Genomic DNA, 26,348 nt, shown 5'->3' with positions numbered 1-26,348 from the left:
GTTGTTTTAGACCGGATCTACAACAGACCTAATGATTCCATCAGTGAAATCTGGACACAGCCTCATGTCTCAGGTGAGAGGAATATCCGGAGGATAAACTTTTACCAGATTGGTTTTCATTAGAACATGATTTCTTTTCAAATAGTTCTTCAGCATGAATTAGGGAATCTGTAACCTTTTTGTGTCATGGTGGTCCTGTGAAGCCTAGCAATCCCTTCTCAGAATGATTTTTTTTAAGATATGAAATATAAAATCCATAAGGTGATAAATGAAACAAAAAACATTGAAAACCAGTCATTAAAATATTTAAAAAGCTCAGAAATCCAAGTTCACAGACCCCAGGTTGAGACCCCCTGGTTTGGAACAGTCATTTTAGGCAAATACGTAACTGCATAAGGTGGTGTTGGACTAGGTGATCTTTAAAGGATTTCTTAGAGGAAGAAAAGAATTGATCTAAAGAGATTGATGTAGACACCCAAGGAACTCATCAACCAACTTAGATTTTAAAAGATATACAGAAGATGGAAACATAGACAGATGATCAAAGAGGAATACAAATGCAGGAATAATGAGAGTAGTTAGTTGGGGATGGCAAGAAAAACTAAGGACAATAAAATGACCTTTGGGGTGATTATTTTTGGTTTGTTCATTTGTTTGTTTTTTAAGTCAGGGGAAAAGAGAAGGACCAAAGAGAGGGCCCAATTTGTAGCTTGGACAGGTGGGGAGATGATAATGGACAGCAGAGTGAAAGCAGAGCTGTCCAATTCATATCTTGCTTCTAATTCCTATTAAGGAGAATGACCTTAAACTCAGGAAGAAAGAAAAAAAATGATCGAGAGAGAATTAATACCCAAGTTAAGTAGGGTTATAGTAAGAGATCACCTAGTTACCCTTGATGAATTCTACATCCTGGAAGAGCTGGTAGATGCATGATTGCTGAGTTACTGTCAATGACCTCCGAGAGATCTGGAAGAATAGAAGAGATATACAACTGGTGTCCCAATTTCCAACAACAGAAAGAAAATGAAGAAAACAGTCTATAATCCAGTGAGCTTGACTGACTTCAATCCAAGCAAAGTTGCAGTGTATGTTATTAAAGACATGGCTAGTAAATCTCTAGAGAAGACATTGATAATAGCAAAGAGCCAGAATGGTTTCATCAAAAATAGATCATACCTGACTAATCTCACTTTTTTTTTTTGACAAGGTTACTAGAAGACAATGCTATGGATATAGTTTCCATAGATTTCACTGAAGCATTTGCTATTCTTGTGGAAATTATTCAAAAACGTTATCTAAATGATAGTATAACAAAGTAGACTCAGAACTGGGTGAACGGTCAGATCAAAAGAACAGTCACTGATCCCCCAATCTAAGAAAAGCTTTGAGAGATCCTGTAGTCAAAAGGAAGGAAGTCTGTAGTGAAGGACCTCAGTGATCTGTGCTTGCTCCTGTGCTGTTTAACATTTTAATTAGTGAATTAAATATGGATATAAATGATACACTTAGCACATTTGCAGATGTTGCAAAGCTGGAAGAGACAGCTAATTAACTGGTTGAGAGACTCAGTCCAAAAAAACTTGACGTTAGAAAATTAGATAAAAGCAAATGAAATGAAAATCATAGGGATAAATGGTCTTAATAGAAACTGAGCACTATTAAAACAATTTTGAATGTGGTTTTAGTAGATTTTAAGCTCAATATGAGTCAACAACGAAAAGAATTCATGCAATTTTAGTTTACATTAAGAGAAACACAGTGAATGATTAAAAAAAAAAAGATGGAAATGTTGGAGGGGTTGCAGAAAACAGGCATTCTGATACACCATTGGTGATGCCATGAATTAATTCAACCATTCTAGAGAACAATTTGAAATTATATTTTTAAGTGCCTATAATGTCTATACTGGGGTGGGAAACCTGAGGCCTCCTCTAGGTGTCGTAATAAAAGGATTTGTTCTGTGAAGTTTGGATTCAGTCAGAGGGCTACACTGGAAGACCTAGAGGCCACATGTGGCCTCAGGGCCACATGTGGCCTCAGGGCCACATGTGGCCTCAAGGCCACGGGTTCCCCACCCTTGGTCCATCCCCTTGACTTGGAGATCTCATACCTAGGCATATATCTTCAAGGAGGTCCAAGACAGAAATAAAGGTCCTATACAAAGCTTATAATGAGCTAAAGATGGCAAGGAAAGTTGAGGATAATAAAAGATATTGATAGCTAAACTTTTGTATCCACAAAACACAAAAAATAAGAATGGATGAAACCACATGTATTAAGTGCTTAATATAAATCCAGGCACCATGCTAAGTGCTGGAGGTACAAATGCAGTAGTCAAGAGCATCCCTGCCCTCAAAGACCCAACATCATAATAGGGGGAAGCATGGTCTGGTCAAGGATCAACTAGACCAATTGAACTACATGGTTTGTACTTTGTTTAGCCACCAGTCAAGAGAGCACAGCTCCAGGGTAGGAATTCCAAAGCTGAGTAGGTGCCTGTCAATTGGGGAATGGATAAAGAACTTTTGGTACAGGGATGCAATGGAACTTTACTATGTTGAAAGAAATGATGACTTTGAGAAATTCAGATAACCATGAGAAGACTTATATAAGCTAATGAAGAGTAAAATAAGCATAATCAACAAAAGGCAATACACAACAATCGTACCACTGTAAACAGGAAGGAAAACAGAAAAAATGAAATGGAATGCTGCATAATTCTAATTACCAAACTTAACCTTGAAGAAGGGTTGAGAAAATGCAAGTCCCTACCCTTCTTAAAGAGGTGGGGAACTATGGGTATGGAATATTATATGTGCTGTCAAATACTGTTAATGCTGTGGGTTTTCTGAACCATTTTATTCTCTTTTTAAGTATTTGTTACAAGGGACACATCACTGGATAAAAGAAGGGAAGGAAAGATATTCAGAAATGAAGACAATGTAAAAATAAAAGAAAGCAAAATTCTTTGACCATTTTTCAGGGATGTAATAGACAGAATTTATATTTGGACAAGTTTTTTGGGCAAAATGACCTCCTATGGCCCTTCCAATCCTGATATCATGTGATTTTGAGAAGCTAAGACCCTATATAAGTAATGAGAAACCACAAGACTAGAAATGAAGTCTTTAAACCCTCAGCTCAGCATTTTATCTATGAGGGCATGTGTTAGCATGTTAGAATGTGCAGAAAACGTGCTTGTGATTCCACAGTTCAGTGGAGGGGAGTCATGATTTAGATAAGCCTAATAGAGGTAACTAAAACAATCCTCTTGCTGTTAGATTTTTTTCTTTGTCCTTCTGTTTGAACACAGATGTGTCTGATGTCTGGGAATTCATAACACTTATAACCTTATAATGATGTTGCATTGTCAGCAAACCTCTGAGAAACCAACACCACTCCTCTCCCCCCTCCCCACTCCACCCCCCCGGTTATCTCCTAAGCCAGGCAATTCCAACAATCCAAAGAGCTGAAGCAACTTTCGATTACACCAGGTGGCAGGGTATAGTATAAAAAGTACTAACTCTAAGGTCAGAAGACCTGGGTTTGAATCCTAGTTCCGGAACTTACTACCTATGTGACTTCAGGCAAGTCTCTTTAACTTGTGAGGTCTCAGATTCCCCATTTCTAAAATGAGGGAGTTGGACATGATGGCTTCTGACATTTCTTCTAGCTCTAAATCTTGGTTCCTATTATGTTTTGGATGAGGTACAAGAACTGGCATAGAATCAGAGAACTTAAAATTGAGTGAGACCTAAGTGATCTTCTAGTTCAACTCACAGACTATGACATAACCAGTGAGGAGGTGTCCAGCCTCTGTTCGAAGGTCTCCAGGAAGGGGAAGCTATCACTTCTGCAGAAAGCCCATTCTACTGTCATTAGGAAGAAGATCTTCCTGATGTCAAACCTTAAATGGTGACTTCTATCCATTGCTTGTCAGTTTGCTCTTCCCTCTGGGGTCCAACAGAGTGGGTATGATCTCTCCAACAAAACGATCTTTCTCATACTTGAAGATATCTCTCATGCCCTCACTCCACGTCAGACTGTCTTCTCTAAATTAAACATCTCTAGTTCCTAAGACCGGTCCTCGTATGACATGGATGCCAGGCCCTTCATCATCCTGACTGCTCTCCTCCAGACCCTCACCAGTTTATCCACATTCCTCTTAAGCTGTGGCACTTAGAGCTGAACATAATACTCCATCAGAATTCAGTGGGACTCTAGGTTCAGTCATTGTGTCAGACTCTTGGTGACCCCATTTGGAATTTTCTTGGCAAAGATACTGGAGTGATTTGCCATTTCCCTCTCCAGCTCATTTTACATATGAAAAATTGAGGCAAATAGGGTTAAATGACTTGCCCGGGGTCATACAGTTAGCAAGTTATCTGAAGTCAGATTTGAACTCAATAATTCCTGACTTCAAGCCCAACTATACCACTTAGCTGCCTCCATATTCCCAAAAATAATTCCTCTCTTAACCAACCCAAGATTTCCATCTTCCTTTTTGGAAAACTCATTGTACACCTGGCTCATATTGATCTGGCAGCCCACTAAAACCCCCAGACCTTTTTCAGAACAAATACTAATTATACCTTCTTCACTTTATCTTTGTACCCAAAAGTACTGCTACATTTATCGTTATTAAGTTTTACTTTATTCGATTTAGCCCAATGTTCTAGCTTCTCAAGAGCCTTTTAGAACCTGACTCAGCTATACAGAGGGTTAGCTATCCCTCCTAACATTGTGTAGACATAATAATAATGGCGTTCATATAGTGCTTTACAGTTTGCAAGGCATTTACCAGTATTATCTCATTTGATGCTCACAACAACCCTGGGAGGTAGTTGCTATTATTATCTCCATTTCATAGATGAGGAAACTGAAATAGAGTTAAATAACTTGCCCAGAGTCACACAGCTGGTAAGTGTGTGAGGCTGGATTTGAACTCCCATCTTCCTGACTCCAGGTTCTTGCATTCCATCTACTGATCCATCTAGATGCCTCTTGTCTCATCTGCAAAGTTGCTAAGTACAGCAACTATATCTTTATCCAAGTCAGCAATTCACAATTTTTTAGAGTTGTACAATTCTCTGTCCTGAGGAAATCAAAATTTACCCTGGGAGAGACTTACACACACACACACACACACACACACACACACACATCGATTACTGCATAACAATAAATATCAAGAATACAATGAGGTGGATATTGAACTAAGTTCTCCCACTAGTCTTAAAGGGTATGAAACCAGGAATATGGACCTGTATGTAGGAAAGATACCACACACTGTAAGATCTCCATTAAAATGGAGAAATGTATAAAGGTTTTTTATATGACAAAGAATGTTTGCATTCATTATCTTCATTGATCTCTACAAAAATCATGTTAAATAAGAAAGTGGAAGAGTGGGGGAGGGGATGAATAATGGAACTGGAGTCAGAGGACCTGGGTTCAAATCCCAGTTCTGCCATTTACAATATCCATAACCCCAGGCAAATCCTTTCATCTGCTGGTGGCTTAGGTTGTCTCAGTTGTAAAATAGGGGCATCTGGGGCAGCTAGATGGTGCAGTGGATAGAGCACGGGCCCTGAAGTCAGGAGGACCTGAGTTCAAATCTGGCCTCAGACCAAACACTTGACACTTACTAGCTGTGTGACTCTGGGCAAGTCACTTAACCCCAACTGCCAAAAAATAAAATAAAATAAAATAAAATAAAATAAAATAAAATAAGGGCATTGGACTAGACAGCAAAGTCAGGATTAGAACTCTGGCCTCTAGTGCTCCTTCCATCATCACGAAGTGTGTCAGCAACAGACTCAAAAAGGAAAGTACCCTAAGACTTCCTTACCATCCCCAGGAGGATGTTTCTGACTCATCACTTTTGAGACCTTCAATCAATCAAGAGCCATTTGTTAAGAATCTACTGTGTGCTAGCATTACAAAGACAAAAATGAAATAATCTCAGTCCTCCCAGGTCTTATGTTCTATCAACTTTGTCTCTTGCAGGTGAGCGATATGGTTCCAAAAAGAGTGTGATCATTCTCACCAGCAGCATGACAGCGGGTGCTGCGGAAGAGTTTGTATACATTATGCAGGGGCTGGGGAGGGCTTTGGTCATTGGGGAAGTAACCAGCGGCGGCTGCCAACCCCCACAGACCTACCACGTGGATGACACTGACCTCTACATCACCATCCCTACTGCCCGATCAGTTGGCTCTGCAGACAGACCCTCCTGGGAGGGAGTAGGAGTAGCCCCTCATGTGGAGGTTCCAGCTGACCAAGCCCTAAGCAAAGCCAAGGAGATGTTCACCCATCATTTGCAGAGTGCAAAATAGACCTCCTAGCCTGGTAGAAGCAATGTAAAATTCCCTTAGTTCAAAATTGTCCTAAAATTCATCAATGTACAGAAAGAAGGGATGGCCTAGGTATTTTATAAACTATACTCACTATAGAAACCAAGGCTGCATGCGTGGATACGTTTGGTAAGTTGATTTTGCTTAGCTTTCTATAGAAGCATAGAATAAGGATGCTCATGATCAGCCTGTCCAACCCCGCCCCAACCCCACCCGACTCCTCTACAGCATCACTGACAACGGGTCATCACACTCCAGGGAGAATACTTCCACTGATGAGCAGTTCACTACCTCTCACAGCAAGTAATTATTCCACCTTCTATCTTGTTCTTAGAAAATTCTTTCTTCCAAAGAGCTGAACTCCTCCTCCTTCTTACGTGTCCATTGATTCTAGTTATACCTAAGGAACCCTTTAAAAATCAGGCTAATCCCTCTTTCCCTAGGTGATCTGTGATGGGGATTTCCCTCAGGCTTCTCTTCTCCAGCTTTCTTTGCTAATTACTTGAGGCTATGTGGTCTGACAACAAGAGCAATAGATTTAGGGCCAGAGGACCTGGATTCAAACCAGACTTTTCTATGTGGTTTTGGACAAATCACGTAACCTCTGTAGGTCCCAGTTCCCTCAGGTATAAAATGAGCGGCGGGGCTAGATGACCAATAAGGTTCCTCTAGATTTAAATCTGATCTAAAATAAATAAATAAGCAAAACCTTTTTTCCTTCAATAAGTTTTTATTTAGCACAGTTTTTAGAACCCTGGTCGCTCTTCTCCAGACATGTTCTAGTTTTTATCATCCCTCCTAAAATATGGCACCAAGAACCAAAATTGGGATTACAAGTATAGTCTGACAAGGTTCAGGCATTTATAGAAGTGCCTCATGACTCTTACAGAATGACTGTATACCCTGCAACTCCTAATCTTCCAGTTAAAGACTTAATAACTTCTATAAGGCCAGGTAGATGGAAATGAAGGAGTTTCTTCTTTTTTATTATTTTTCCAATTTAAAAATATTTATTTTCTCTCCCACCTCCCCCCCATTCAAAAAGAAAAAGGAAAGAAAAGAAAAATAAAACTGTTATAACAAACATGTACAGTCAAGCAAAACAAATTTCTACCTTGGTCATGTCCAAAAATGTATGTGTCCTTTCTGTACACTAAATCCATCACCTCCTTGTCAGGGATGGGCAGCCTTCGTCATTAGTCATGACTTTGATTTGAGTTCCCAAGTCTTTCCAAGTTGTTTGTTTTAATAATGTTATTCCTGTAGAAACTGCTGAGTTGTTCATGCTGATTGACCACAACTGTTCCCTCTTCTGCTCTTGGGATAATACGAGCAAAAGTTTGTCAGATAGCATCACCAAAAGAAAGGAAGAATGAGAGGAGAGGAGAAGGGAGAAGGGAAGGGGAGGGGAGGGGAGAGAGAGACTTAAGAAAGAATCTGAGGAACGTATTCCTTATACGAAGGAAGGGTTGGGGAAAGAAAAACAACTGCTCTCATTTGTGAGTTATTATCTTTTCCCTCTCAGAGACAGGTAACAAAGCTGGTATTCAATCTTTACTCTCTAAATGGAGTGCAGGGAAGCACAAGAGTAACCTACCACCAGCTCCAGACTTTCTGTCATGTGCTTCCGTACAAATAACAGGAGTCTCCAATACCATCTAACAGTGCCGTAGCCTTTAGTCCGGTGGTGTCAAATTGAAATAGAAGAGAGACCATTAAACCAAAGTTCCCTGTAGGCCATATATTGGCTTAGAAAATGAGATATTAATGTTATCTATGTTCTATTATATTTTTATTTTGTAAAATATTTCCCGATTACATTTTAATCTGGTTCCCTGTGAACCAGACACTTCTCCATTCTTTTCCATGAGCAGAACATAAGACACTTACTCAAATGTTTTACTGAAGTCTGAATATATTATGTCTACCATATTCCCCTCATCTGCCAGGCTACTCACCCCATCTCAAAAGGATATGTGGTTAGTCAAACCTGCACTGCTCTTGATAATTGCATGCTGGTTCTTAGCAATCATTGTTTCCCTTTCTAAATGTCATTAACCATTCCCTCAATACTGTGCTGGAGGATTTTGTCCAGAATTGAGGTCAACTTTGCCAATCTACAAGTTGGAAACTCCACCTTCTCCCTTTTTTTGTGAAAGTTGGGATATTTGTCCCACCCACTCCAATCCTATTGCACCTCTTCCTTTCTCCATGATGATTTAACATGAGGCAGTTAGGTGGTGCTCTGGAGTTAGGAGGACTTGAGTTCAAATCTGTCCTCAGACAAATAACATTACTAGCTGTGTGACCCATGCAAGGCACTTAACCCCAATTGCCTCACCAAAAACACAAAAACAAAAACAAAAGCAAAAAAAAACACTTCTCATGATGATTTAACACCGTTAAGCAAAAGGATAGTCTACTGGACAGGTGCTGAACTTAGACTCAGGAGACCTGGATTTGAATTCCACCTCAGATAACTTTTATTTCTCAGATCCTCAATTTTCTCTTCTGCAAAATCAGGAACATAACACTTAGAACACCCACCTCAGGGTATTGTTGTAAGAAAACTACTTTGCAAATCTTAATGTGCTGTGCATATAAGATAGTGAGAGATTAAAAAAAAAACTCCTTCTACCCATGTAGGTCAGCACCTTTTCTGTAATTTGTAGTCTTGGATAGGCATCTAGGGCACAGAAGGATTAAGCGAATTGCCCATGGTCACACAGCCAGAAAGTGTCAGAGGAATGACTTGAACTCAGGTCTACATAGTCCAGAGACCAGTTCTCTGTCCATTATGCCATTATTATTATTACTAAATAATTACTAGATTACTGACAGCAACTTGGTACCCATTTCTTTCTATATTACAGAATGTGGATGATTTGGGCCTGGAGGCTTGATATCATCAGATGAGTTAAATTCTATTTGGCCTTTTCCTCACTTACTCTGAGTTTCCACTGATAACAATTTTTGTTCTATTCTTCTCAAAACACGTTCTCCTTTTAAGAGAGAACAGAGCAAATACGACTAGTTCAGCTTTCTTATCACTGTCCACTACTTTCATACTACTAACTGCTCTGAGCAGTGGTCCTATCTTTTCTTTGATAACTCCTCTTGTTCCAACAATAGCTAAAAATCAGTCGTTGTCTTTTTAGCATTCACAACCAAGTTATTCTGGGCTTCAACACTCCTGAAATAATTCTATGCAATACGCATTTTTGTTCATCCCTAGATCCTGATCCTTGCTTATATGTTTTATGGTGGTGTGTGTGTGTGTATGTGTGTGTGTGTGTGTGTATACATACATATACATTTTCAACATATACGTATCTTTTAAAATCTTGAGTTTGTCCATGAATTCCCTATGGATGTATAGTCTTTTTAAGCAACTACACCTTCCCCTTTTTTCCCACTCACAACAATCATTTCTGCCTGGGTCTTCAGAATCTTTTTACCAAGAGTTTCTTCTCCCTCTTGGGCTGACTTCCCTTTCAAAATATTGCACCACTGGATCCTACCCACCCTTTCTCTGAACCTTACACTATTTTCCTCATGAAGATGTTGTATGTAGCACACCGTGTAACATTAATATGCTAGGAAAACGTAAGCTCTGTGTGGGCTGTACCAGCCACTGTTCTGAGTAACAGGGAAAGGGAGACAAGGAGAGATCAATGTTAATCAGAACCAGAATCAAGACTATCAGTGTGCATCCTTGCTCTGTATTTAACAACTATGTCCTTATAACCCGAGTAAATGTATTCTTTCATAGCCCTTGCTCATACCTAGGAAACCATTTGTGACATGCCAACATCTGGGCTTAGATTGGCTTCTGATACCTCCTACCAGAGCCTCTAAGGATCGTTCCAACTCAAAATCTATGTTCCCGTGATTTCCCAGCAACCCATGGCTGCTCCCACAGCACAAAGTATCATGGTAGTTCTTTATTGAAGGATGGATAATTATAATAATGATGACATAGCATTTCTGAAAGTAATTTAGACTCTAAGCACTGGGAGATTTGAATTATATTGACAGAAATCATAATTAGAGGAGAAGATCAGCAGGGGATAGAATGCCATCAGAATAAAAGGCATTTAGGGATATTTGGAAACAAAATAGAGGAAATTAAATCTCATTAAAAGTAGACTTTCATTTTTTATATTTGGATCCCAGTGCACAGAGTAGGTGCTTAATAAATGTTTGTTGATTGATTGACTTTTTATGTCAAAAAGTAGTCCTTTTACAATTACAACTGCATTATTGTTGTTATATAATACAATTGCTGTTCTAGTATTTTTATGTGACATTATTTCATATTTAACATTTTAGACAAGGGAAAATATCACTAGCATTAATATGTTCTCCTACAACCCCTATTTACATTGTATGGAGCAGTTTTGCCCAAGGCCACTTCAAAAATGCTATACTACAATGTATTTCAATATTACTCCAATTTTTATATCATCCCTGAATCCTGTTTTGTGTGTATTGATTCCGTCTCTGTCCCCCTTTGATAAGTTATGTGGAATAAATAGAGGTTGCATGTGCAACCCTACAGCACGATTCAAATATCCCTCTTTTATTCATCATTCATTCATTAAATGCCTATTAACAACATACTATAAGCAAGTCACTAGGTTTCATGCGGCAGCAGCTGGGGGACACAGTGGATAGAGAACTGGACCCGGGGTCAGGAAGACTCATCTTCATGCATTTAAATCTGGCTTCAGACGCTTACTAGCTGTGTGACTGTGGACATGTCACTACATCTGCTTGCCTCAGTTTCCTCATCTGTAAAATGAGCTAGAGAAGGAAATAGCAAACCTCTAGTATCGTTGCCAGAAAACCCCAAATAGGGTCACAAAGAGTTGTATACAACTGAAAAACAATTCAATGACAACAAAGGCTTTATGCTAGAAATATATAATATGAATAAGATCAAGCTGAACTCAAGAACCTGATTTCAAGGACAAGTAGTAAGGGTAATGAGATACATACCTACATATCTACAATACAAAAATAAATACACGCACAAGAAAAATTCATACGAAGTGTTGAGAGATTGGAGAAGGGAGAGGGCATTTTCAACTGAGAATGAAATTTCACTTGAGATGGTCTTTGAAAAAAGAGGGATTTCAACTTCCTGAACACTGGAGGAGGGGAAAATCCATTGCAGGAGTAGAAAGGTCAACGTGAGCTAAAGTAGGGAGATGGAAGACAGCAGGACAAGAACAGGAAAAGAAGGATAATCCAATTTTGCTGGAAGTCAAGCAAAGTTAACAAGTATTTATTAAGCACCTGCTATGTGACAAACACTATCCTAAGTGCCAAGAATACAATAAAGGCAAAAAAAAAAAAAAGAAGAAGAAGAAGGAATTCATGAAGGGGAATAGTATGACCCCAAGCTGGAAAGATAGATTGTGGTCAGACACAAGGAACTGAAGACCAGTCTAAAAGGTTTGCAATTTCTTCAAGTAGACAATGGGGAGCTATTGAAGGTTCATCTAAGAAGAAATGTAAATGACTTTCATTTTAAGTTTAGGGAGGGTAATGTCTCCTATTTAGGTCCTTTCACATTAAGATCTAGAGCTAGAAGAAATATCAGCTGCTATCTCTTACAGCCCATCTCCCCAGTTTTAAAGATAAGGAAACTGAGTGGAGGTTGTGACTTTCCCAGTCACACAGTTACCATAAGAAATGGGATTTGAGCCCAAGCCCTCTAATTCTAGTTGTTCTCTCTCTCCACTATGCTGTGCATCTGAGAATACACAAAGGATGTATAATTTCCTCATTATAAGGAACGTCACTATCCCTGGGAAATCCCTACTATTTATGGAGACTAATGCCAGTCTATGAATTAGTAGATGTCTTAGATGGTTGTCTGAGGCAAACAGGGTGTTAAATTGCTTGTAGACTTAAATGTCCAGCATGGGTTTGAAACTAGTTCTTCTCGAGAACAAGGACTGTCTTTTTCCTTTCTTTGTATCTGAAGTGCTTAGCACAGTGCCTGACATATGATAGGATTTAATAAATGTTTTTTGACCAACTCCAAAGCCAGATCATTACCTATTACACCACTCTACTTACCTAGGAATGAGAAGACTTACACGAACCAACTGTCTAATCAGGAAATCCAGATAAGAAGTGTTGCCAGAGTTTTGGACAGAAGTATAAAAGCTGACTCGATTATTTTAGAGCTCACTCAGGGGTAGGTCAAGCCTGTAACACAAGTAGCTGATCTCTGCCCTCAGGCATGATGAAAAGCATTTTTATCCAAAATGGGCCAAATACACAGGCACCACTTTTTAAACTGACCCAAGGAATAATATTTCCCCACACTCATCCAAGCTCAGCTGCTGTAAGACCAGAGAATGGATTAGATGCCTGCTTATGGCCCCTTTTGGTTTTATGAATATTAATGATATTATAAGAGTAAAAAACCATAGGCTGTATCCCCAGCAGGCCAAATGAAAATGTAAAATATTCAAATACGCCAGTCATTTGCTATCGAATGGACCATAATACCAAAATAACCACAAAATTATAGGATTTTGGCCTGTCTCTAACAGACTTTAGAGATCATCTAATCCAACCCTCTCATTTTACAGATGAGGAAACTGACCCAAAGAGCTTGCTTTAGTCACACATGTAGTTAATAACAGAGCCAGGATTCCAACCTAGGTTCTGACTCTAAATTGTGTTATTACATCAAGTTTCTTTTAAATTTACTTAAAAAAAACCTGTTGATTGAGATTGTTGGGTCAGTGTTTATATGATCAGTTTGGTGACTGCTATTGTATTTTGCTGGGCTGTTCTTCAAAGTTTTCGCCATTTTACAGTTCCACCAGGAATGTGCCTGTTTCTCACAACTCTACCAACATTGGATATTGTAACTGATTATTGGCTTAAAGGCCTATGTAGAAAGGCATCCCAGTAACGGTAGTTAGACAGCTGGCCTCGAGCCAGAAGGACTTGAGTTCAAATCCTCCCTCTGAAATATAGCAGTTATGTGACCATGAGCAAATTATATGAGCTCTCAGTGTCCCCAGGGAGCTCTCCAAGCCTAAGCTACAGCATGAGTTGCTGATTTGCATGGTTGGAGTTACCACACCAAGAGTTTAACCCCAACCCCTTCCCCCTCCCACCAAAAAAGATCCTATCTTAAGATTGCCTTGATTTTCATTCCTCTGATTATTAAGGAATTTGAACAGCATTTCTTGGATTTTAGTATACAGATATGTGTAGAAAGGAGCAAAGACCTACTTTCACAAAAGAATTCAGAGCCACTTTACTGGAAATGGAAGGGGGAAAAGTCAAGACTGCGGAATAAAAGCAGCAACTTGTTGAGCTCTGCCCCAAACCCCTCCAAACACCTGTAAAAAATGACTCTAAATAAATTCTAGAGCAGCAGAACCCACAATATGACTGAGTGAAGCAAATTTCCAGCCCAAGACAACCTGGAAGGTCAACAGGAGAGGACTGTTGCACCAGTCTGAGTGAGAATCTGGGGACACAAATGACAAAAATGTGATATTTCTTGTCCTTTGAGAGTTTACACTGCTGGGAAGATAAACAAGCACAGGAAACCCATGTTGCACGTGCATTAAACAGGACATATTCAAGGCTGAGTTTTCTGCTTCCAGACAAACTGATAGGCCTGAGGGGGAGAGGGGGAGAAAGAAAGGTTGTTTTGAGATGATGAGGCTTTCCCTTTGTTGCCTGTAGAGCCGGTAGAATTATTAAGTGTCAGACGTGGGATTTGCATCCTGTTCTTCCTGAGTCCAAGGCCAACACTTGAGCAATTAATATTACCCTGACTCCCTGGGAGGTGAAAAAGAATTACTATGGTATTTTTTTTAATGGATTGACCAGACACTCAATGCTCTCTATCTTTTGGGCTGCAGATTATATCAGGACAATTCCTAGATGCTACCTCTAAAGTTTGAAGGTAGAGCATCTTGTGTTCCCTATCCTAGCCGTCATACGACTCTGAACACATGACAAATAAAGCCCATGTCCTACATAGGCAATCCTGAGACTGAATTCTGGACCTCATATTTGTTTCTTTTTTTCCTTAATCTTAGGTCTTAGGTTCTTAGTCTATTACATATAAAGCTAGAAAGAACTTTAGAGGCCATGAAGTTCAATCCCATTTTTACAGATGAGGAAACTGAGGCTAAGAAAGATTAAGTGATTTGCCTTGAGTTACACAGCTAGTAAATGCCTCAGACTAGATTTGAACCTACATCTTCCTGGCTCTAAATTCAGTGCTATTTCCACTACTCTATGTTGCCTATATGAACATGTTATCTATTCAAGATGGATGTGTCCAGGCTTGGGGATGATCTTGAAAATTCAAGAGATCTAGAGGACTTGGATTATTTTGGTTGGAGTTGACTCATGGCTCAGGGAGGTTTTCCCAGAAACTACTCCAGTACTCATAAAGATGCCTATGACAGGAGAATGGGCCCAAACTTGACCCATTTTGCCAGAAGACATAGACTTGTTTGGACAGTGCAGAGCTGAGGTGAAATGGGTGAAGAATGCTTACTGAGCAGTCCCAAAAACTGCATTGTATTTTGATGAGGTTTAAGTGTCAGCCTCCTGAGAGATTTTAAAAGTAGTTATAAATTAATTAATTCTGTTTTAAGTTGTTCTGTCAATAAATGTGGCAAGTCATTTGAAACCTTTAGCATTTCTTTTGAATATAAGGAAATAAATACTTGTCCCGTGCCTGATTCATATTGTACATTGAATACTTTTCCATTCTACCTTTGGGGAGATTCTAGACAAGAGCCATAACCTACGCTGTAAGTATATGGTCCATAGGGTTCCAGAGTATAGGTTTAATGATATGAGAAGGGCAAAGAAAAAAAGGGAGGAGAATAACTCCTCTTCATTAGAGGCTAAGCTTTCCCTGGTCTGAACCTGGTATGGACCACATTCGTGGGCCCAGAGTAGAAAGACTCCTTAGAGAAGAAAGGAGAGGGATGAATGCACCAGCTCCTTGGGCCCATTTAAATGTGAAATAAATGCAAAGCAATTTGAAATGGAGGGATTCATTGGGAAAGGCTTCTTAAAGGTATCACTTGAATTGAGTCTTGAAGGCTCCCAAAGGACGTAGGTGAGGAGAGAGAACATTCCAGGAGTGAGATGCAGCCTGTGAGAAAGGTTTGGAAGTAGATGGAATGTCATATATGGTTAATGAACCATATGTAAGCTAGTTTGGCTGGCATTCACAGTGCAAAAAGAGGGAATAATGTGAAATCAGTCTGCAAAGAGAGGCTGGAGCCAGATTATTATAATGATGTAAAATACCAAACAGAGAAATTTGAACTTGATATGTACACAGACGGAATTGGAAAGGGATGAAGAGCAAATGTATCAGAGATTTCTGTTTATACTGTGTGAAATTGGTTTAGATGCTAGTGAAAATGTATGCTACGAAATTATTATTTTTTCTGTTTGGTCAAAATGTAAATCTAAATTTAGGATTTTATTTGGAGAGTTTGGTAGATTGTTTGTTTATTAGTATTAGCTGTGAATGATGAGTTATTGTTTTTTAATAAAATTGGCCAAATTGTTTTGGCCATAATTGTCTACCTAGCCAATGTTTGCTCACACAGCCTTTGGGCCCAGCCAAATGGACAAGAATTTGATGATGGGAATATTTCAGCCATCGTGCACATTTTTTTCCATTTTTAAAAAATACATTTGAGCTACAAATGCTGTAACCACAAATACTAGCTGTGGAATAACTGGTTGGTCCTGGCCAAGTACTATTCTGGGTCATCTGTACAGATTTCAGCCAATGAATACTGGCAGATTGGTGGTCCAATGGCTAGAACACTGAGCCCAGAGTCAGAAAGATCTAAGCTCAAATGCAGCCTTGGTTACTTACAAGTTTTGTAACCCCGGGGCAAATCACTTCATCTCTGTCTGCCTCAGTTTCCTTGTCTGAACAAAACAGGAATAATTTTCACCTACCTTACAGAGTTGTTATGAGGATCAAATGAGATATTTTTAAGGCTCTCAGCATAGTACCTGGCACATAGTAAGCCATTAACAAATGCCTCTTCCCTTACCTTCCTCCCATGAATATCTGTACTAAACACCTTCTATTCAATTTACACGAGGAGAGAGGAGAATCTAGGAATCTGGGCATGTGTTAATAATCTGAATATGGGGAGGGAGATGAAGGGAAGCTTCTAGAATTTTGTAGTCCACTCATGTTTTAAAGTTTTGCACCTTTGACAGTCTGGGAAACCTATGGACCACTATTCTGAATAATGTTTTTAAATGGCACAGTGGTTAGAGCACTAGACCTAGAATCTGGAAGACTTGAGTTCAAATCTATTCTAAGACACATACTAGCTGTGTGACTCTGGGCAAATCACATAACCTCTATAAACCTCAGTTTCCTCATCTACAAAATGGGGATAATAACAGCACCTATTTCCTAGGGTTGTGAGGATCAAATGAGATAATATTTTTAAAGCACTTTCAAACCTTAAAGTGCTACATAAATGCTAGCAATTATTATTATTATAAAATGAATAAAATAAAATATATAAGATTACAAAGAAATTCAATTATATAGAAATAGTTATAAACATGTGATAAATATACAGTTGTCAATATATACAATTATATAGAAATGCAGTTATGAAAGGGGGCGAGGGGGTAAGTTCATAAATACCAGATTAACAACTCCTGCTACAGAGCAAGGTCAGAAAGTATATTGCGTGCCATGGGAAGCCTGAAAAGGCAGCAAGGGGAAATCCAGCAGGAGCAAAGACAATGGGAAACTACAGATGTATAGAAAGTCATTGCCATATTTCTTCAGGATAGCCTAGTGGAATAGAAGGAAAAGTAGCTTCAGAGTCAGAAGATTCTGGTAACAGAATCCCAGATCACCAAGTGGGACAGGGTCATCTTGTCTGACCCACTCTTCACCAAGAATCCACTCTTCCTACCTGACAATTCAAGTCCTCTGGATCCTCTTACAAGCTACGTGACCTAAAATAGGTCACTTACTTTCTTTGAGCCTGAGTTTTCTCGTCTGTAAAATGGCGATAATGATATTTCATTTAAATTCAACAGAAGTTTATTAAGCATTTATTATTAAGGCACTGGAGATAAAAAAGGGCCAGAATAAAACACTGCCTACCCCTATTTACATTTTCCCTGAGGGGAAACATTTGAGTTACTTATTTCATAAGACTATGGTAAAGAAACCTCTTGGTCAATGGTAAAGTGCTATGTAAATGAGAATTATTAATGCCCTTACTGAGAATCAGTGTGGCCTAGTGGATACCGTGTTGGAGTTGGAGTCAGGAAGATAAGAATTTTAATCCTTCCTCAAGTACTTGCTAACTGTGTAATCCTGGGTAATCTCAGCCTCAGTTTCCTGGTTGGTTAAAATAGGGTTGGGATTTCCAATAGAGATAGGAATAGAGATAAAGATAAGGATAAGGTTAGGGATTTAGATACCCACAGGGAGGAGGGCTAGACTGGTGATTTCATTAGTATAAGGAAATCCTGAAAGAGGAAATTCCTCTCCAGATGCAGATTGTACCTTCTTGGAATGTTGCCTAGAGCACTGAAAAGTTAAGAGATTTACCCAGAGCCATACAGCTGGCATGTGTCACTTACAAGTCCCATCTGTTAGGGGTAGAGGTAATAACAGCTGTAGTACTTACATTACAAGGACAGTTGTGAGGATCAAATCGGATCGTGTTTCCAAAGTGTTTTGCAAACATTAAAGGGCCATAAAAAATGGTCTTTGTTATTTTCTTTTACTCTATTAATACTCCAGATGAGTTTCAGCAGTCCTTTAGCACCCATAAGTAAAGTACACACCATATCATCTACTCCTTCACTCAAATTCATTAGACTGTGGGCTCCTCAAGAGCAGAGACTGACTTTTGCTTTTCTATGTAGTCCTCAAGTGCTTGACACAGTGCTTGGCACATAGTAGGTGCTTAATAAATGTTTATTAAGTGCCTGACAAATTGGTGGTTCCCATAAGTCAGCATCAGAGAGAGCTAAGGATAAAATCATGAGACGGAAGCAAAAATTAATCACCACACTGGAATTATGGAAAGTCAGCAATTCCTACAACACTGTACCCAGTCATACTCTCAGAGTATCCGCAGCGATTCAGGGATAGGAGATCAGGAAAAGTTGAGAGCCCTGGATGAAATCAACCGTACTATTTCTGGTCAAACCAGGTCACACACTTCTCAGCATGTCCCTCAGTTCCTCCCCCCAAGGATGAGGCAATATCTATCTATCTAGAAGCTTAGTTTGAAATCATAAAGAGTTCAGTTTGGAATAAGGAGAGCCTGACCCCACTGCAAGAATAGGCCACTTCTCTATCTTTGCCCAGGCTACTCTCCATGACTGGAATGCATAGCCACCTTCCCTCTGCCTCTTAGAATCCCTCACTTCCTTCAAGGCTCATCTCAGGTGGGTCCCCTCTTCTGACTAGAAGCCTTTCTGGCCTGAAATGATTTGGTATTTACTTATCTGTGTATACACTTTGCCTGCCCCCAAAAAGTTATAGTTTCTTGAGTGAAGGGATAGCTTTACCTTTGGTTTTGTGTCCCCTACACCTAACAAAATGTCCTGCATGCAATGAAATTGAGAAGAATGGAACAGAATTGAATTGAATAGAACTGAGATTAGAAGTCATTCCAGGAGGTGGCATGGTTGTGTGAGTCAATGAGCAAATTCAGGTCTCCTGATATCTGCCTGGTTCAGTGTTCTCACCACCCTAACCAACTAAGCCTACTGAATTAACTAGCTAACATGAGTTACATGGATACAAAAAGAGATTATCCCCTCATCCACAGCATCAGTGCCCATGGCATCCAGCTGCCATATAGTCCCCCAAAGCATCGTGGATGGATGGAGTAAGGAAGGGGTCAACCCTAGAGGCACAAAGTAAAAGCAATTCTTTCTCATATCTCTCTAGTGAAATTCCTTACCACCCCCCCAGAGCTAAAAGAATCTTTCTTGGGCATCACAAAGCTATATCCACGGCTGCTGCCACAGCCAAAGACTTATAACCACACTGGTCATTACCCCATTTGAAAACACCCGTGTCACAGGTGGGAGCAGCCTCCTGATGCTAACGACTTAGGTGAGGAGAGACACCTAAGACAGCCTGAAAATTCAGCCGAGTCCATGGTTGCCCCAGAGTTTCCATAGCAACAGTAGACATTCCACTCTACCCTCAGGCTGCTGCCAGGGACTTCTTTTCTTGAATCAGTGGAAGAGAAGGGAGGGAAAGAAGGATACATCCATCTGCTTCAGCATGTCTATGTTCCCTGTCACTAGCTGACTGAACAGTTCATTGGTATCAGGCCAGACAAATGAAGTCTAACCTCCAGCTCTTAACCATCCTTACCTATCCTGGTTAGCTGGCTTAACTGGTGACATTGATACAAAATGAAGAGAATGCATTTACTGTAACTATTTCAAATACTCTCTTAGTACAAAATGTTTACCTGCTGTGTCCTGTGCAGAAACTACGCTTCTCTCTCAGAATATTTTGATGTTCAGGCAAACACCTTTCGAAAATCCACAATTGGAAGAAAGAGAGTTTTTCTTTCCCAGGGTTGAGAGAAAATTGATAGGACTCTCAGATACCAAGGAAGGAAATCAGGTGTGGTGGTTGCTTATTGGTGAGTTCCAAATTGCACTTTCTCTATGAATAACATGAGTAAAGGACCTGTCTTATACAGAGTGGGGGTGGCTATTCACGTGGCATGATTCGATAAGGCTCATCAGGAAAGGTCTTCCTGACTTAAAGCCTTCCTTAATCATTAACCTTGAAAGAGGAAATACCATGAGCAAAGAGGATTGCAGAATCTGAGATTTACATAGCTAGATGATTGAGCCAGTCTGGTTGATAGAAGGATAGATGATGGATGGATGGATAGATAGAGAGATAGATAGATGATAGACAGACAGATAGGTAGATAGATGGGTAGATAGACAGACAGATGATAGTCAGACGGATAGATAGATAGATTGATAGATAGATAGATAGTAGGTAGATAGAAGATAGTACGTAGATGATAGATAGTAGATAGATGATAGATAAACAGTAGATAGATAATAGACAGATAGTTGATAGATGATAGAGAGATAGATGATAGATAGATAGATAGATAGATAGATAGATAGATAGATAGATAGATAGATAGATAGAGCATGGCAAGGAGACTACAAGGAGTAGCATGAAGCCTTGGGAAGATAAGGAAAGGGATTCACTTATCAGAACCTGGGGGAGCCAGAGATTTAGATTTATGGTTAAAAGGGATAGATGCCATCTAGAACCTAACATAAGTAATTAACAATAATAATGATAATGGTAAGCTGTCATTTATAGAGAGCTATGAGATTTCCAAATTGCTTTACATGTTATCTCATTCGATTCTCTCAACAATCCCATGAGAAATATACTGTTACTCTACAAATTTAGCAGGTGAGGGAATACATTAAGCTGTTGGCCAGTTAGCTAATAACCTAGCAGAGTCCTAAAGGAATGAGATATAGATGAGTTCTAATGGACTGAAGAAAGAAAGAGTAAGAAAAATGTAAGAAATAAGGCATCTTTGGTAGCTGCGGATGTGTCTGTGTAACGTGGGAAAGTAGGGCAACCTGAGGTTGGCATTTGTACACTGATATCTTGGGGATCAGGGAAGCAAAAAGAGAAATAAAGGAATTGAAGACAAATGATTTAAGTACTTTGCCATTTTGAACAAGGCAGCTGTATGCAGGTGAAGCTGTTTTGATAGCTGGCAACTTCATAATTCCTTCCTTCAGACTGCTGCTGAAACACCTTGCCACCTTTGGTGAAATCAGCAGGAGTGATCTAAAAATGTAGATTTAGGAATGTGCTGGAGCCAGCTCAAACAAGCTCACAAGAGCCTATTGTAAAATTTTCAGTGGGAGCTTTATACCTCAGAAACTGGAAAACTCTACCAATAAAGGCCTGATTTATTGGGAATTTTTTTGATAGTCTATATTTAAGAAAGTGATGGAGAAAATGTTAACAATGCATATTAGAGTAGAAAGTGTTTCATGCATACAATTTTTTGAGGAGCTGGTGGTTCAACATATACCAGCAGCACACTAATGTCAGTCAAAGTGACAAACCATGAAGTTAACTGACAACTATTTTTAAAAATATTAAAGAAAACAATTTTAAAATTGCCCTACCACCTCTTGGCCAATGCACAAAGCACTGAAGTTTGAGATTTGCCATCTGTGTTCTGAAATTTATTTGTGTCAAAGTACCAGCCATGGTAACATTGTAGCAGATTAATTCCTAGAGCACTCAGGAAATCTGACAGTTTCTTAAATGTTTCTCCTAGAAATAGACTTAGCCTTGGAGAGAACAATTTGTCCACAGGCTCATATGGCATCTGCTTAAATGATAACTAACCAGCTGCACTAAAACCAGTGTCCCCAAGTGATAAACACCAGCACCACTCTGTAGCATGTATCTTGGATGAAGGCATGACCTAATTGCTCCCAATACATGGCACTTTTGTGCTTTTGTACAAGTGGGCCTGCGTTTTTGGATGCATTCTTACCTCACCTCTGCATGAGGCCTGTCCTGATCCCCTCAGTGGCCAAATCTCTCTCTTTCATGAAATTACTTTGTACTATTTTGTATATATTTTGTATTTAATTATCTGGGCATGCATTGAGTAGGTTCCCTTTCCTGTTAAGTAGAATGTAAGTTCCTTAGGGGCAGAGAGTGTCTCATTTTTGGCCTTGTACTCCCAGTGCCTCGCACAGTGCCTACCACATCCCCCATTTCTTCTGGACACTGACCAGCCCAGTAGATGGTGAGGACCTTCTCTAGCCAGGTTTCTTGCTTTTACTTATTTCTCTTGCAACCGTCTTCCCTTTCCATTTCTGGGTGATCACGTACAGTCATGTATCCTTGCATTGCATTTAAGTGGGAACTTAAACATTTGTTGAAATGAATTGAGTTGAATTCAACATTAAATAGGAAAATTTCATGGACTACTCGGTCATCTACAATGCAATAAAGCCTATGTTCTTCCCCATCCAGAATATAAATGACTGAAGGTTTATCTCAGTGAGTGGTTCAAATGGGTCTTGCTCTCTAAAGGAAGAAAAGTATGTCAAATAACATATTAAAGAATCCCCACATTTGCCTGTGCTACATACAGCTGCTGCCTGCAGACATGCCACCCGTCATAAACCTAACATTATTGGAAATGCACACACCTGGATGGCAGCAAGTTCTAAAGGATTTTCCAACGTGACAGGAGACAAGCAGGCATTTGAGCACCAGAGCACACTTCACTGAGATCATAGTGAAATGGGCCCCACTTGGGCAACAACACAGTTTGCAAGATACCAACATGGTTGGAACCGCATCTCCTGTTTCTTCTGGACACTGACCAGCCCCTGAGATGGTAAGGACCTTCTCTAGCCAGGTTTCTTGCTTTTATTTGTTTTGCTTCAATCCTCTCCCCTTTCAATTTCTGAGTGATCCTTTATGGTCATGTATCTTTGCAAATATAAAGCCATTTAACCAACATGTGTTCACAGTTTGATTTTCATAGAGGGCAGTGTCCTGAGACAGAGATTGTGGGTAATTTTGCTCCTCCTGAACATATGCCCCTAGTTAGGAAAACTAGGGTATTGTGAATAGAAAGGCAGCATGGTAATTCCAACAGTGGATGTTTGTGAGTCTGAAACAACTCTTTGGGTAGAGTGAAGTATTGCTTTCCAAGGTTGTTGAGAAAGAAGTTTGTCTCCCTATGCCAATGGAAGGGGCTGTCCCTGGAAGAGAATACTCAACTAGTCTCTAAGAGATTCATTTTTCTTTATACCACTACCAATCACAACTTTCTTCCATCCCACGTACATTTATTCCTCAGACTTTTTGCACGTGTTTTTTTTTGGGGGGGGGTGAAGAGTTGGTGCTGTTTTTCTACCCTCTCTATGTCTGAATTTAATACCTTATGAGGAAATGGAAATGGAGGTGATATTTCCTGTATGGATGGTTTGAACAATTCACACCTTTGAAAATGTTACAAAGTCTGTATTATACCAGCACACAGGTCTGAAAAGTACAATGATTGAGGATTAACAATAATCTTAGCTTCATTTCATTATTTTCATTCCTTAAAAATATATATTAACAAGGACTCATATGTAAGGGTTGGCCACTAAGCTCCCTTTAAACTCAACAACTCTGTGACTCTGTGAATTGGTTGTCTTTTTCAAACTAAGACCAAACCTCTCTGATCTTTTGTAAATATCCCATCTTTGAGCCAGGAGACAGCATTGTCAGTCATTTTAAATAGTCATTTTAAAGTTATTCAAAGACCATCCCTCCCTTCAGCAACAGAGTTATACAAGTAGCACGTGGGATGGGGTTGATTCGGTCCACGGCCGCATCTCTAATTGTGAGAAGTCATGTGCCGGGATAGATGGTGGCGCTCTCGGAAATACTCGTGGCAAATTGGGCAGGTGAGCTTCTCTTCCCGTCTCCTCTTGGCCTGCACCTCGGAAGAGGAGTATTCCTTCTTGTGGTGTGATCGCATATGGAAAACCAAGTCGGATGTCATACGGAAGGAGAGGTTACATTTGGCACACCAATTCTGGGTAGCCATGCCAAGTGATGTGAACGTGGGTGGCAAGAGCGTCAAAGATGGGGAAGATGGGGTGGAGGAGGCAGATGATGGAGATATGTGTAACTGAGCTACAGGCTTTGGCCACAGTTCCGAGGCATATGGGAAGGTGTTGCACTGGGGGGCCCCCTCCTGTAACATTTGTAAGTTGCACAAATCGCTGATGGAAAACTTGGAATTCAAAAGATTTCCACAACACACAGCATCCATGGTGTTAATGAACCCTGACAGATCCCCCAGGGCTTCTGCCGAGTTGCTGACTGGGAGCTGGGAGCTTAGTGGCATTCTCTGGGCCAGACACTTGACTGGTTTGCTGAAAGCGCTCCCAAGCTCGCCCAGGGCCCGGGCAGGCCACACAAAGGAGAAAGCACTCCCTGCCCCACTCAGGACACAATCCATTGGTTGCTGTTCTTTGCCAGCTTGGTTTGAGCCAGGGCCTTGATCCCCCTCTCTGGCTCTCTCACTCCGAAGTTTGTCCTTTAATCTCTTGACCTCAGTGAAAGCACTGGGCTTCTGGTCCCAGGGGGCTTTCTTGGATGACTGCTTCACTGGGCTGAGCTTCCATATGGCAGCTGACAGCACATGCTCAGCCCCTCCATCCTCCCTGCTGCAGGGAACAGAGGGCAGTCTCTTCCTCAAGTGATTCGTTTTCTCCAGTAACACCATTTTCTGGACCTGGCTCTGCTCGGCTTCATTGGTTTGTGTCTTATTTTCGGGCAAAGGGCTGTGCAGAGTATTTTCCTGGGTGGCCATTTTGACCTCCAGGTCTCTGGCTAGGTTGTGGAAGTTGGTAGATTGGTCCAGATCCCTGGTATGGGGAGCTTTGGGGTCTGGAGGGCTCATCACCAAGGGGGCTTTCCCTGGAGAACACAGGAAGCGAATGTGCGAGAGATAGGAATGCTCACACTTGAAGGTATGGTTGCATTTCAGAGCATCTGTAATCTGGGTAGAGAAGAAACAAAACATTATTTTATAAGGGTTTTCTTTTGCAGAATATGAGTCATTTAGTATAATCTGTAACTACTTCCCCCCACAGATTCAGTTTACACTAAGGCCAGTTTCCCAGTGCCTCTTTCTATCTCTGTCTCTGTCTCTCTCTGTCTCTGTTTCCCTGTCTCTCTCTCTGCCTCTGTGTGTGTGTGTCTCTGTCTTTCTCTGTCTCTGCCTCTCTCTCTCTCTCTCTCTCTCTCTCTCTCTCTCTCTCTCTCTCTCTCTCTCTCTCTCTCCCTCAATTTTAGAAATTTCCCCCCAGATAAGATGATTGAAATATTAGCCCCTGACATTTAGATTGTCAAACCTTTTCAGAGGTTTTCATACCTCTCTGGTGGGGAAGGACTGATACTCATATGCCCATATATACCATCTCCATGTTTGACTAAGCAAATTGCTTTACATCTTTAGGCCTCAAACTCTCCATATTTAAAAAAGAAAACAGGCAATAATACATGGGAACCTTGCAAAGAAAGATAGAATAATATCAAAGGTATGGCTTAAGTAACCTATGGAGGGGCTGAAAAGAGACCAAGAAGTATAGGCAGGTTTCAATGTGAACACTTCCACCATTGCCTATGAATGATTCATCTATAGCTTACAGCCTTGGACAGTCGCCTGGGGCACTGAGAGGCTGCCCACCATCATTCAGCCAGTATGTGTCAGAGAAGGGACTTGAACCTAGCTCTCGATCTCCTGTCCATCTCATCATTAGCAAAAAACAATTACTACCCCTCCAAAAAAAAATAAATAAAGACAGTTACAATCATCCAACTAACCAAAACCATTAATCCATATCCCTCCCCCTCCCTAAATTTCACTTTTTGGAGAAAAAAACTCATAAGAATATGTTAGAGATTTTATTAAAATAACTTCTAGGAGATATTGAGAGGAGGAGGTATCATTACACAACCATCTCACTTGCCTTTGTCAATATCTCCAGTTATATACCACAATTGCAGACTTTTGTCAAAATCAACTTAGAAACATTTAATTTATATTCACTAAGGCAAAAAAAGCAAAATAATACCATTTAGAAAGATGGACAAGAAAGAGCACATGTTATGACCAAAAGGGTTTCTTTTATCTACAGTTATGTAGAAAATATAATAGCCAGGATATACCATTCCTTAAGTTTTCTAGTAAAAGGTTGACAGTGTTAAGCAAGTCAAGGTAAGTGTCACTGGGCTAGGTGTTAAATAGAGAACTCTAGAAAGAAATGTTCCCTGCCATCCTTACAAACTAAGATTCTGTCCTGGACTTTCTTCTCTTTTCTTTCTTTCTACACTCTCTCTACCACCCAAAG

At 40.1% G+C, this 26,348-nt stretch overlaps 2 protein-coding genes across 2 annotated transcripts in view; one reads left to right on the top strand and one right to left on the bottom strand.

Moving 5' to 3' along the window:
* Positions 1-6,338, top strand: part of RBP3 (retinol binding protein 3) — a 20,392-nt gene extending 14,054 nt beyond the window's left edge. Inside the window, exons 3-4 of the mRNA XM_020996762.1 lie at positions 1-73; positions 6,010-6,338. The exon at positions 1-73 is cut by the window's left edge and continues 70 nt beyond it. Of these exons, the coding sequence (XP_020852421.1) occupies positions 1-73; positions 6,010-6,338 (402 nt within the window). The remainder of the gene's footprint in view (positions 74-6,009) is intronic.
* Positions 6,339-21,388: 15,050 nt separating this feature from the next.
* ZNF488 (zinc finger protein 488) overlaps positions 21,389-26,348 on the bottom strand; it is a 39,356-nt gene continuing 34,396 nt past the window's right edge. Inside the window, 2 exon segments of the mRNA XM_078151603.1 lie at positions 21,389-24,979; positions 24,981-24,994. Coding sequence (XP_078007729.1) covers positions 23,822-24,979; positions 24,981-24,994 — 1,172 coding nt within the window. The 3' untranslated portion in view covers positions 21,389-23,821.

The sequence above is a fragment of the Phascolarctos cinereus genome, unplaced genomic scaffold (assembly GCF_003287225.1).
Source record: "Phascolarctos cinereus isolate Bilbo 61053 unplaced genomic scaffold, phaCin_HiC Scaffold_3;HRSCAF=262, whole genome shotgun sequence".
Classification (NCBI taxonomy): Eukaryota; Metazoa; Chordata; class Mammalia; order Diprotodontia; family Phascolarctidae; genus Phascolarctos; species Phascolarctos cinereus.
This window is presented reverse-complemented; position numbering and strand designations above follow the sequence as displayed.